Genomic DNA, 14,036 nt, shown 5'->3' with positions numbered 1-14,036 from the left:
AGAATCGTAAAAGAGTCTAAATATCCCGAGGGAGCACGTAAAAACACGAGAGAAAACATTTTAACACGTTCACTGTCAAATTTCTATCTGGAAGGCTTCCAAATTTATATTTCCAGTAATAATTGCATTAAATTAAATTGACTTTGCGGCATACAAATGTTCTATTTATACATATACTATTATATACTGAGTCACAAAAGCCGAGCTTTTTTCCTCCATCAAAACAAACCATTCGATTTTTAGGAAATTAAACACCAATCATATAAAATTTCAATATTAAAATTTAAAAATTTGTAGAGAATAAAAATTATATCAATTTTTGATTGTTGAACCTTTCACATAATTTAAAGACTATGTATCGGCATAAATCCATGTCGAACACAGTGAACGTGTTAGAAGAGTTGAACTCAATTCAGCCAAAGTAAATGAAAGAATATTAATGAACGAAGGAAACAAACGAAAGTAAGAAATTAAAAAGGGACGAAGAAAGATGAAAGAGAAGAAATAGGAAAAGCTCATTGTCGATTGGAGAGGTGCGAGAAGATAACGGAGGGGAACTATCTCGAAGAAAAGAAGACTAGAGAACAAAATGGCAGACGAAGAACCAACTGGAGAACGTCCAAAGGGAATCATCGAGTTACCAGACACGTCTCGCGACCACTTCGATGGAACGTCGATGCGAGAGATGAACTTTCTGTTTTTAGCTTAATTGCTCTCGGCTATCGCGGTGACCGGTGAAGCATGACTCGAGAATTTTCCTGCAACCCCTTCTGCTTCTTCTTCATCTATACAAAACTCTATACAGAATGGTCCAGCTAAATATCTGCCTTATTTATCATATTATGAAGAAACATAATAACGGGAAGAAAAAATTCTCTCCGCCGTTACACGTGTCTCTTGAAACGGCGTATAGTAGAGCGTATAAAAAGAGTCTCTTGAAATATCGGCTTAAATATTTCGATCTACTTAAATTTTTCCTTATTTAAAAATTCTCATTATAACGAACACATAATGTGAGTGAAAGAGATTTATAAAAAGAAAAACATAACTAAAATATGAAAATAGCAGAAAATGTTCAATTTGTATTAAACAATTGCCTGAATACGTATGATCGACGGTGTGACTTTGTCGTACGAAGTTTTCTCGTAAAAAAATTAAACAAGGCACATATTTAGGTGATCCGATTTAGCTGGCCGATCTTGTACACTTTCTTTTTCCGTTTCTCGTAGAGGAGCGTCTCTTTCGTTTCAATCTTTTTCATACTTCTTCCGCTGTTCTTCTATTTCCACTCGAATACTGCATCATTCTCTTTTGTCTTGTTCCTACTTTCTTCTGTCTATCTGTGTTTTTATGAATTCCGCTTAGTGTTAGTGCGCTTCTCCTGGCAGGCAGTGTCGCCTCGTTTCCGGTCTGCGCTCGTCAACGTCCCGCGTTCTCTTTAGGAGACTGTGCAGTCGAGATTGTTTGCGTAGTGCTTCAGCCGTGCCATTGCGTGAATATTCGAAGCCCGTGGATTGAATGTCGTTGCAATTAAGGCCTCGACAGTGTAAACGATTTCTCAACGAGAGCCGAGAGAGTATTCGGTTTCACCGTTTGAAATAACGAGGAGAAAAATCTTGGACGGAGGAAAAGATTCGTTCGATCGGAACGGTGGCTTCGAGTATTCTTCTTTCTGAATGCGAATCTAGATGCGATAGGTCTTAGATACGCTTGCAGAGTAGGTATTGCAGAGTGGAATGCAGCTGCTAGATGCGAATGAATCTATTTCACCTGACTTCGTTTTGTTTTCTTTCTTTTTTTTTTTTCTTTTTTTATTTTTTTGTCACGCTAACCACATCAGGGGAGACAGTACAGAAATGCGAACGAGTTCGCCTGAGCTTTGCTGGATTTTCTGTTCAGTTCTATCTTGCTTGATCGAGTGCTCGATCAGATAGGTATTGGTAGGAAATACGTAATAATTAAGAGAGAGGCAAAATGTCGTATTTATTACTCAGCATAAAGATATGAATTGACGTCGAAGTTTTGGTCATTCAAGACCATTTCCCCCAGTGTTTTTATATTTTATGGGTGTATGCGAATAGTTAGTATTTTCTATCATAGATACTCTTACTAGATAGTCTATATTGATATAATATTTTAACAATATTGGCAAATTGATGAAAAATACAAATTTAAGTAATATATATGGACTTCAAGTACAGGAAAAATGATATTACTTTGAGAAAATTCAGGTATATTTGGTTTAAAAGAAATTATTCCTTTCCTACCAAGTAAAATTTTTCTCAAGGACCATCGAAGTTCTTTTTGAGTTAGATGAATCGCGACTGATCACGCACTGGATCACGAGATGCTAAGAGTAGCTCGTTGGAGATCAGCCTAGTCGCATCTCGTGCGTCACAATTCAGGAGCTGGAAGGTTTCCTGAAAGCTTTACTGAGCTCTCGTCGCTACGGTGCTTTTCCATTTCGTAACAATTCCTGCATACGAGATCGCCCAATTATAAAAGGAAAACAGAAAGAGAAAAAATAGGAAGATCCTGCCAGCTTTGTTCAAAGCTCGGGCTAGCTCGCTGATGGCCGGTTTCGTAGCCAACGAGTTGAAAACGAGCGACACGTTTAATCTCCTCCGCCGAATCGTTTGTGAACGAAACGATTTCTGTTTCGACGAAAGCATCCTCTTCGTTCTAAGCTTTCGTTCTCGCTTTGTTCTCTGACTTTCGTGTCCTTAGCGTTTTAGCTTTCCACATGGCTCTTTTTTTCTTTCTTTTACATCGATCCCTAAACCTTTGTGTTTCGCTTATCTAAGTTCTATGGAGTATTAGTGAAAACCGCTTACATGAAATTTTTGTCAATTTTATCAGAGAATCTCGAAACTGTTACGATGTTAGGGAAAGCTTTCGTAATTGCTCTAATTGGAAGCCCTTTAGTCGCGAGTGACGGTTGGCAGGAAACAGAGGAATGCCTAATAAGGCTGGGATAATTCCACGTTGATGCCTCATTAATCAAAGAGAATGTTTAAGCGAAATTCGAAGTAAATTGAAATAAAAACAGCATTTACAGTCGAGAATTTTTTCTATTTAGTTGTAATAGATGAAATGTCCGTTTGAATATTTTAAATTCCCCATAGAATGTGTCAAGGGAAATATTGTTCATCAGTACAAAGAGTACATTCAGTCTCTAGAGTACCATAGCGAAAGAATTAATAATAAATAAACCTTGATGAACAGAAAAAACATACTTATTTTAGCAGAAAAGAAAACAGACATTTCATATATATTACCATCTAGTACTTAATAAAATTCTTATGAATATTGTAACGTAGAGCAAAGTATCAATACCCGGAACTAGTTGCGCTAATTGGCAAAAAGTTATTCATTGCGGGTTAATTGATTCGAAAAGAGTGTTTTCATCGTGGCTAATCGACAAATCGATAATCGACAAAACAGTATGATGTTTGATTAATGACGAACGGCTGGCATGCTGTTTCACGGTTCACGGGACAGATTTCGTGATCTTTGAACGGAAGAGAGCCACCGGAAGTCATCGTAAATCAAGTGTCAACTGTACAGCGACAAACTTCAGCCACGACACGCGGTGCAGATCGATAATAGATCGTTGCTAAATTGGCAGATGGATCGACGCTTTTGTGACTAATTAATTGGTGGCTCTCAGAGAAGGTATTGGCACGAATAGAACAATCGATTCGCTGATTTACGTAGGGAACGAAATCCATTGATTTCCCAATGGACAAAGCTACTGCTTCCTCATATTTTTCATTTGCTTCTCTCTCAGATATTTATTATTTCTTTCTCCGAGTTCAACTACGCTTCATCCTTTACGGTAACTCGCTGAAGTATTCGAACACTTACAAAAACTTGTTACGAATATATGAGTCTGCTTAAAGCCAAATTAGATAACTCTAGTTTTTATAAGTTTCTCAATTTCCGTATCTGGATACGGGATTAAATATCTTGTAACTTCTATATACATTTTCAGACTGATTTCGAATTTCACTAGTGTAATGGAATATTTTATGTAACACATACATGTACGTACAAGTTTCGTGTGACAAGTGTTCAAATGCTTCCGTGAGTCACAGTAGGTACATTTACTTTCATTTTCTATCAAATTGTTCTGGAACCATCAAAATTCATTGGAAAATTCTCCATAATTCGTTGAATTTCCAAATGCAAAGATAATCGAGTAAGATCAATTATCGAAAAAATATTCGATTAAGAGATGGACAAGTTATTTTTGAAAGAAAAAAAAAATGTTGAAAATCGACGAAACGAATTGAATTGAGGGGAAAAGAAAGTGAAAAGTGCTCGTTGGCCATCGAAACCGGATTGAAAATGGCGATGGATTGGCGAACGACATGACTGGATCTGATGATTTCTCGCAGAGGGGTGTACCCAGTGGTTGTTGCCGTCCAGGACGACTGGTGGACGTCGAGGGAGATCCTCTAGGAGTAACAGGACCTCTTCTGCCGCGGGATAACCAGGAATATAGATCGCCCAGCGAGGACAGCGGTCTCGGGGCCGACATGCCCAGGACCAGGTCAAGAAGATTCCAATAAAACGAGAATCTTTTGACGTTTTCCAACGATACCCTTGAATCTTTCTTGATGTTCTAGAAGATCCTCCACTGTAGATCTAAATATCTCTTATTCTTCTTAATTTGTTCTTTTTATCTTGGAAAATTCGAAGGGAATTTGTTAAAAACATTGTAAATTGATAATCGCTTCATAATAATGCGGAAGAATGTTTACTTGCTTAAAATGAAAATAAATTAGCGACGAGAAAAAGTTACATCGAAAATAAATTGGATAAAATCTATAGTGGATCGAAGTTGAAGAAAATTTAAGTTTAGATTTCTCATCCAGAGTAATTGGCAAGTTTGCAGTTAAACTTGAAATAACTCAATATCGAATACCGCGGTGATTGGGTCGGATCGTTTCGTTGCGTGCATATTGCGAACCGATTTCTCGAATGTGGGACTGTAGTTACTCTGTTTCGAGTAATAATCCAAACCGATTTTTTAAACTGTTCGCGACCTAAGTATCGCTAAGCCTGAAATTACACTGGCCCTCGAATATAATTAATCCTTCGAAAGAAAAACAGTATCAACCCCACGTAGTTCCAAGAATAATAGAAAACCTCGTACATTTCAAAAATAATTTCCCGCAAATTTCTATTCCAAAGAGTTCTCTAAGAGCCCCGAAAGCAAACGATTTTACTCTCAGTATTAGCCCTTTCGTTAGGATTAGCAGAAGATCTCCAACCCTTTGTCTTCCCTATAAGTCACAGTCTTAATCGCTAACCAAGCACCCTAACCCAATTTCAAGCTCAACTTCCACCCAAAAACAAGAACCTGCAATCGATAATCGATCGTTCTCTCACGGTTTGAAATCCAACTTCCAAACCAAGAAAAAAAAAAAAAGAAGGAAGAAGATAAAATAAAAGAAATGAAAAAGATATGAGAGGGAGGGTGCGATTCCCAGTAAACAGGGATAGCTGTAATGGCGTTTCTATGTCGGATGTACGAGATACATCGATATTTCATTTCCTACCAGGCTCGATCTGGCTTTAGTACGTATCCCGCATTCAGCCACCCCCTTCGACGCCACCTGACTGGTAGCAGGTATGTACAAGGATAAGCAGACACGAGGATCGAAGAAGGGGGAGGGTAAATAGCGGCCAATACAGTGGTGTGCAAAAGTTTTTAGCCAGATAGACCTTAAGGTAGAATTACTTAAGTCAGAAGGATAATTGAATGAAGCTAAGTAATTTGCCTTGTAATTCACCACATTTCGTTCTGAACAATTTCTAAGCGATCTACACTTGGAAACAAATTGCTTAACTTGTTATTAGTGGTGCGATAAACAATAAAGTATACGTGTACTTACATTGGCAGCTTAATGGTTATAGCTTTACCTCTGTAATCTTCATATGAAATTGCACAAACGTCCAATCATCTACTAATTAATTACTAATTTACATGCTAATCCAAGTATATTAGATTTCGTGTAAGTATATTAAATTATGGGCAGTAGTACTTTAATGTAATAGAAAAAATTGGTCAAAAAATTGATACTTTAAAAATGAAATGCTAGATGAAAGAAAGCGCTTAATTGGTAAACAGTGATTGGTAAATAAGGGTATGTGCAAATACTTTTTGTAGCCACTGTACGTGTGTGTTGTTTCTGTATCTTCGCGTGGGCGCTGGTTGAACACGTGTGGATATGTACAGGGTGTATCGGTGGTCAGCTCTGTGAATCGTTCGATTAATTCGCCGGAGCCCTCGACGGGATTTTATGTACGGTCAAGGGAGCACGTCGTAAGTGGAGATCGATGGGACGGGGTGTTGCTTTTTCTAAAAAAAGATACTACCTTTTTACGTCCTGCTCTTGGAGATAGAATGTTGGCTCGATTTGATTTCGATGAAAACATTTGCGAAGGTGATCGATCGACTTTTTGAAGGTAGAATAAAATATTTTAATAGAGGAATGGTGGGATTGAAGTTGAATTTTAATAGAAAGTGAAACTGAAAATAGCATGTAAATGAAAATTTTCTTTCGTTTAGCTGGCAATATTAATTCAAGGTAACTTTTAAACATTTATATTTGTCAAGGATGAAGGTAGAAAAAGGATCCTTTGTTTGAAATTCAATCCTGCTACGTCTATTCAATTTGCTTCGAATCTTTTTGTTATTAAAAAATTTCTCTAATTTTATGAGTCAAAGTCTGTCTTGGGATTCTTATATCCCAATGTTTCAGCAAAAAATAGACTCATAGTAGTCCCAAGAAGATTTTATCATAAAATTGAGACGAGGGAGCATTCATATAAATAATGACCTTTACATATTCCCTTTACAACTTTAACAATTTTTTAATAATTGAAGAAGAAAATTGAATTGAAAATAAATCAAAGATCGCAACAGGGTTAAAAAAGTCTTGCCATTTGTCATCATAACGAAGATAACATAACATAATACGTTATGTAAAAATGGAGCCAGATTATGCAAAAATAAATTGACATAAAAGTACATAAATTGATACATAAGGTATAGAGATTGATAGGTATACAAATTTAAAGACCGTAGCAAGTTTAAAAAAGAAATACTTCAAGGAGGAAATATATCACCTATAAAGGTTCCATCTTGTGGAAAATTTCTCTGGTCCCGTGCCAGTTTCTCTAACGTGTTCGAGGGAATGGTCAGGTCGATTAATTCGGTGCACACCCTGTACGTGAATCGTAGCACAAAGTGATGGATAGACTAGGGACGTTCCGTGTGTACATATACGTGTCTTTCTACGGAATTGGGCGTAAGTAAATTCCGTTGAATCGATATCTCTCGCCGGTATGGCACGAGAGAAATGTACATATAAAGCGTTCCATGACCGTGTGAATCGAAAACAGAGAGAAAAATAGGATTTGCATATCTCACCGGAGTGATATTGGTTTTCAGTGGTATCCGATTATTGCTCGTGGCATCAGGCGATGAATGTTCTCGCTTCTACCAGAATGTTTTAACGAGATTCCAATCTTACTGTTTGGTCGATCCTTTGTTCTTACAGCGTTCATTTCGTTTATATTTCATTACGAACCTGTATTTACATTGACAGTGATTGAAAACGCGTGAATTATTTCGATCTTATATTCAATTTGTTCATAATCTGTTTCGGTAAATGTTGATCTTTGTTTATGAAACGCGTTTGTATCGATCCTCGTGCCGATTTTACTCGAATTTAATTTGGCATATGATAGTTTAATATTCCTTATTTATTTGATGTGACTTTAATTAATCCTTTGTACGTGGAAGACAATATTTGTTCATCACCTTGACAATTAAAAATATGATGGTATTTATAAAGAAGAATTTGTGAGGACCTATTTTCGATTCGTTTACATTTCATTTCCAACTTTCGTTTATACATCAAGAGATTTTAAAAACCTGTAAGTCGTTCAAGGAAAAATCATCCCTCTGACGCTAAATATTACCGATCATTTCTCTAAATTAATTAATATGTTATTTAATTAATAATCGATAATTGATGAAGCATAATCTGTGTTAATTAATACATCATTTGGTTAGCAATCTATAATCAAGCACGTTATCCGCAAGGAATAAAGAATTTTTCGGTCGTGAAATTGATGATATTATTAATCAGTTGGTGGTTTAGGGTTAACAGGGAAAATAACATAAATTACGGTATACCGCGGCGCATTACCGAAGCGATTCTCAAAATCCTTGTACCGCAGTCCGATAATGGAGCTGATGCGGCAGTAGCGTACACACGTACGTATTGATATGGCCCTTGAAAATTTCGTTCTATGGTCGGCCAAAGGTCTAACACTAGGTCGTATCCTGGGTAACAGAATGAAACAAATGAGCTTCGAGAGAGTTAGCAGTACCGTAATAGCTACGCGAACGAAACGTTCGTGGGGGAAAAGTGTCTGTGTCCATGCCAGGGGCAGAGTTCTGTCTTTCTTCGTTCTACTTTCTCAACGTCAAAAACAAATAAGTAGCGGAAGATTTAGTGAAAGAATTCTGCATCAGAAATCTTTTTACGTGATCAGTGTCATGAATAATCTTCGGATAAATAATATCAATTTTAAGTGGTATATTTTAAAGTGAACTCTGAACCAATTTTCTACAGATGATATTTATGAAAGTTTTTTAATCAAATACGTATCTATCTATCTCGAATATTATCAGAATAGTTTGAAAAATCAATTCTTTAGAAGTATACAGACGCTTTGTGTAATTCGATCAAATTTACGGCATTATTATATTAACTCTTTACTTCCTGCCATGGCTGGAGCCAAGTGATCTGTTAAATTTAATTTAAAGAAAGAAATATACTTGACTGCATCAATCAAGTTCTACGTTTAATAATTAAATGACTTCATACAATCTATATAAATGTTTAGAACGTAGCTGGAAACAAACATTTAAAAAGTTCTAAGGTTCTATCATTGAGCACGCTCGAAACCAGCTTAGCTCCGATGTCCGCAGAAACAATTCTCATCCATCCTCAATTGTTTGCTTTTTTATCGCTGTCATTGTACTCTCGTGATGATTAGGTGGTATCTAAATATTTGTAGACGATTGTATAATTCATAAAAAATTCTAAAAATCGATCTTTGATGTTTAATACCATCCAGATTAACCATTAGCGTAATATCGATCGATCGGTAGCACCTGGAGCTGTTGAAAATTCGACGAAGGACGAGCCAGCAAACGGAAATAGATTTGGCATGCGATATCCACGGCAGGGTTCGTTGGTGGTCGACAACTGTGCGATACTCATTAAATAATCGATAACACACATATAAATAAACCGCATTGCTGTCGTCGCTCATATGTGCTCCATTCTTCTGTCTAACTTCACCGGGTGAGAATAGAAAGTTCTATTTTCGTTCCGATCGAAACGGTCTCGTGGCACGATATCCAGAAGTTTCGAGTCGTCTGTACGATTATAAATCGCAGAATTATCAGTTGTCACGAACGTAGACTTTGTCTTGCTAGAACGATAACCACGAATTTTAACCGAAGAATAAGTACAATATCGTGTAAACTTAAATTCAGATTGTATTTGTCTTTACTACCTACTCTCACATTCGATAAATCGGATTACTTTGGTAAAATAACCGACGAATCGTTTCATATATTCAATTGACACGTGGCCGATGGATGACCACTATAAACTAAAAGAAAAACTTTTAAGAAAAAGATCAAAATCAATGAGAAAGGAGAATTTCATGTAAGAAACAAGGTTAAAGAAAAGATAATATTTATATAAAGTAAAATAAAGTAGATGCTTCAAGTAATGGAGGAAACAGAATGCAATTGCGCGATCCGTAGATCTAGAAAGGAAAAATTGATTGAGAGACAGTGAATGTCTCGACAGGGTGGGTGGTCTCAAATCGCAATTTTGGCCATTACAGAGTGGGCTGTAGAAGGACGCAGCAGCACCAAGTGACGACCTCCGATCTCGCCCTCTCCAACGACGACGAGTGCGACAACCAGGTACAGAAAATTGTTCGAGAAAAAGCAATATCGTCGGTGCTCGACCCTCTTAGACGGAGCGTTTGTCCATTCCAGAGAATGTTCCCGATCGCTGTCGATGAACCCGATAAAAGGGATGTTTGTCGGTTTCTTTTGCAGGACTACGAGGACGAGCTGGAGAACGGACGTGGACGAAGGCACAGCTCGCCTGGTGGATCACGAGGCAACCCTAGGGATTACGGTCATCATCATCTTCATCCGGATAATTTGGTGAGTCGATAGTTTACCTTAATCCCGCGGGACCATCTCTGTGACGGTTACACCCTTGTTTCTTCGCGAATTACTCGTTCACGCTCGTACTCATTTCCTGTTGGGATTAAACTTTGTCGAGGCTGTTTTCTCGCGGGAGAACAGCAATTACCTGGAAACGGTATAGCGTATAAAGAATCTTTTAATGTACTCGTACACAATATTCGTGAGCGAGAAGTATTTACGCGATACGATGCTTTCCTGGTTAAATCTTGATATCTAATGTTCGTTTATCCGATTAACGTACAAAATGATGGTAGACGAGCTGTACACGATACGAAGATCGTTTGGAAGTTGTTCAGTTATGCAACGCGAGTAGAAGACAGTAATTAACTAGTTTTAATAATTGGAAGGAATATAGAGGATGTAATAAACATCAAATGATGGTGTAAGGTGAATTGTAGAAACTCTTCCGGGTACGATACATTAAATAATAATTAATACATTAAATAATATACGAGCGCAAAACGGATACTTGGGAAACACAACAGATACTGATGGTTTAACACAGATACATTAATAAATTGTAAAGACTGATTGAGGAACATTCCAATTAACGTGAGTTTTCCTCTGGAAATTATTATATCAGAAAATATCAAGAAACGTTTGAATATGTATTATGAGTGTCGAGTATGAATGAAATTTCATCGCGCTCATTCTGATCTTTTGTTCTCTAAGATAAGAAATATTTCCCTCGGAATTAATATGTTTCTACGTTTAGTAATTTCGTTGGTAGAATACGTACGTGTATGTCAGACGTATTAACAATGTTAGTACTATTCAGTAACCATACAGAATTCGTCCAAATAGCGAGAGTAGACTTGCAGGGTTATGAATTGCCTTGTGGTATTATGGCGGAATTGTCTTGCGCTAATGGCTGACAGTATTTTGCCTGTGATAATGTCAAGAAAAGGAGGGTACAGGATGCACATGCGATGCGCATGAGAGCAGAACAAATGGATAATTGAGACAGCGGTGAAATTTCTCGCGCGAGTATTCAAAGCTAATGATCGACGGTTTTAATAAAAACAATAGAGAAGTCCGAAACAGATGTAACTTGATGATATACATATACAAATATATCTCAGGGAATTCCAGAGCAATGTTCTGATTAGATATGTTTCATACTTTTTAAATTTTTCACTCGGTTTTCTCTACATAAAATGGTAGATATTTCTTAAAATAAGAAAGATCCACTTTACTTTTTAATCTTTTGACTGTTTATATTTATATTTTACACGAAATAATAAATGAAAATAAAAATTTGTTACTCGGATATTTAGCTTCAAATTAATCAAATTAATCGCGTAAATTATAAACTCAGCCCTTACAATAATTGTATCGATCTCGTCTAGACGTGAAGTTACAAATTTAATATTTTCAATTGACGCTGCGAATTCCTTCGTCGAATTAAATTTCATTACCGATCGTATGGCGTCGATTAACAGAAGTCAATGAACTATGGCATTTATATGAACAAGAAACCGTTAACTCGATTGTCGTCGTGCAAGAATCGACCAATTAAGGAACTGCTACGTGTAACGAGCCACCCTAATTAGTCACCAAGTCGCGGCTGCATCGAAACACAACCCGCGTACCTCGATTAGAAGCGTTTAGTTCTACTCTCGTCCTATATACCGTCTACATCGCTCACATCGCTTAAAAACGTCTATAATAAAGAAAATTGTTTCTTTACAAATAAACAGCAATAGATAATTTACACCAACCTTAACATAAAATATATCATCGATTTATCACAATCAATCAACTTATTAATGATCGATTGTTAAACGAACATTGAAAATTAAAAATGAAATGTACAATGACTCGATGGTTTGTCTCATCGGATAACATAATAACAATTTACATTACGATCCTTTCGAAAGTTATATGATGTTTTTCGGCAACGTCATCTTGCTATTCTGGCTTTTTGCTCTCTGCCAATTTGACATTTCGCGAGACGAAACGATAAATCCCTGGAGTGGAAGAGTCGTCTCACGTATCGACCGGTCTAGCAGGCTCATAAACTGCCTCAGGTACTAGGTAAATTAAATCGAACTTACTATTTGCTTTCGACTAAGCAGAACATCGACGCCTACCAATCTATCCATTCATCTTGGAATGCTCTTAACAACACAATTTTTATCTTCACGCGAAAGCATAAAGATGCTAATCTTCTTAAACCTACCAAGGCTTTCCTTATCTTTTTCTTACTTTTAATCATTTCACCACAATGCCATTATTATATTATATTACCTTATAATAGCTTGATCTCACGATTACTTATTATATTACTTTTATAGTCCTTTCAATACGATATCGAGATTATATATGTACTAACTACTAGTTTATTACTTTATGTTTTACTCCAATGGCTTAGTATTTTAATATCCTAACCATGATCGCTTACTACTTTAATACCTTAACCCATAACCGATATCTTAACTTACTTCATTTTTATAGTTATTTCCTTGAAAATACCTTGATCGTATACGTATCGTATACTGAACAATTCCTCGCTACTTTAATACCCTAACTGTGATTGCTTACTATACTACTCTAATCAGTAGAATAGCCTGACCAATTTACTTTTACAATCGTCTCTTCACAATACCTTAATTACACATATACTAACCGTTTACCAACTGCAATTTGCTTAAAAGAAAAAGTCTAAAGCAAACTGAAATCCATTAACATCGTCCTATTACTCTCTCGATCTTATCTCATTTTTCGCGTGGTCAATACAAAATCATACGTTCATGGAGTCTGGTTACCATGCTGGACAGGTGATCCAACGCGATCGAGGGTATCTTCTCACGGGTCCATCTGGAAACAAGTTCGATTTATGGACGTTGATCACGCCAGGTCGATCGATGTTCGCCATGGCCCGTATATCCGCTCGACGAGATCCCGTAGCCAGTCGAAGGAGGTGTTCCAGGTCTGAATTAATTATCCAGGCCCGATCGATCATGGTGTACAGATAGCATGGCCCGATCCAGCCGCGAAATGTCTCTATTTCGCGGCGGTTAACGTTGATGGACTTTTGCTGGCCTTGGGACGGGAGATCGTCGACCGAGCGCAAACGAGCTGCTTGATATCCTTGAAGAGGAGCCCGAGATCGAGAAAAGAATCTCTTTTTTACCTTTACGACGCAACGAAGTCGTAAATGTGTCATTTAAATACTTCTTTTAATACTTTATCGCCGATGTAGCTATTTTCATTTTTCATGTTTTCTTCATCCTTATCGTTTATTTACCAGCAGTATGTATTGACAATTATAGTTTAATTAATGTACTTTTTAATTTAGTTTCTATTCGATTCCTTAGTTGAATTAAATTCTAGTCTTTTTAAGGGGGAAATGGCGCAACAGAATGAAATAATCGACACGTACTTTACGGTTTCAACAGGTTTTTATCTTTCAGTCTCGTTTTAACATTGAAAGAAGAAACAAACGTCGCGTGCATAAATTACAAAAGGTTCGAAGGAAGTATGGTTTTGATATGGAAATCGTAACAGAAAGCGACTACTGGCAAACTGTACATAGCCTCGCCGAATGTAGTTTCACAGAGAACAAATATGATTCCTAATACTGACTCGTATTCACACACGTTTCAAACGACAGACTACACGCAATAGAACGCTAGTTATTCGAACATTATTGTCTCCTAACAATATGAATGAGTAGTTTCATTCAATGCTCCTATTCAAGTTTGAATTC

General features: G+C 36.9%; 1 protein-coding gene across 7 annotated transcripts in view; it reads left to right on the top strand.

The window, feature by feature from the left end:
• LOC100645457 (whirlin) overlaps positions 1-14,036 on the top strand; it is a 109,818-nt gene that overhangs the window by 64,069 nt on the left and 31,713 nt on the right. For 5 of the 7 annotated variants that reach the window (XM_048410338.1, XM_048410336.1, XM_012313637.3 and 2 more), the window contains 3 exons: positions 4,401-4,555; positions 9,949-10,030; positions 10,169-10,279. In XM_048410338.1, coding sequence (XP_048266295.1) covers positions 4,401-4,555; positions 9,949-10,030; positions 10,169-10,279 — 348 coding nt within the window. The remainder of the gene's footprint in view (positions 1-4,400; positions 4,556-9,948; positions 10,031-10,168; positions 10,280-14,036) is intronic. The other 2 variants (XM_048410339.1, XM_048410340.1) reach the window with 1 other exon arrangement.

This window comes from Bombus terrestris, chromosome 11, assembly GCF_910591885.1.
Source record: "Bombus terrestris chromosome 11, iyBomTerr1.2, whole genome shotgun sequence".
NCBI lineage: Eukaryota > Metazoa > Arthropoda > Insecta > Hymenoptera > Apidae > Bombus > Bombus terrestris.
Note: the sequence above shows the minus strand (reverse complement) of the source record. Positions and strands in the feature narration are given on the sequence as shown.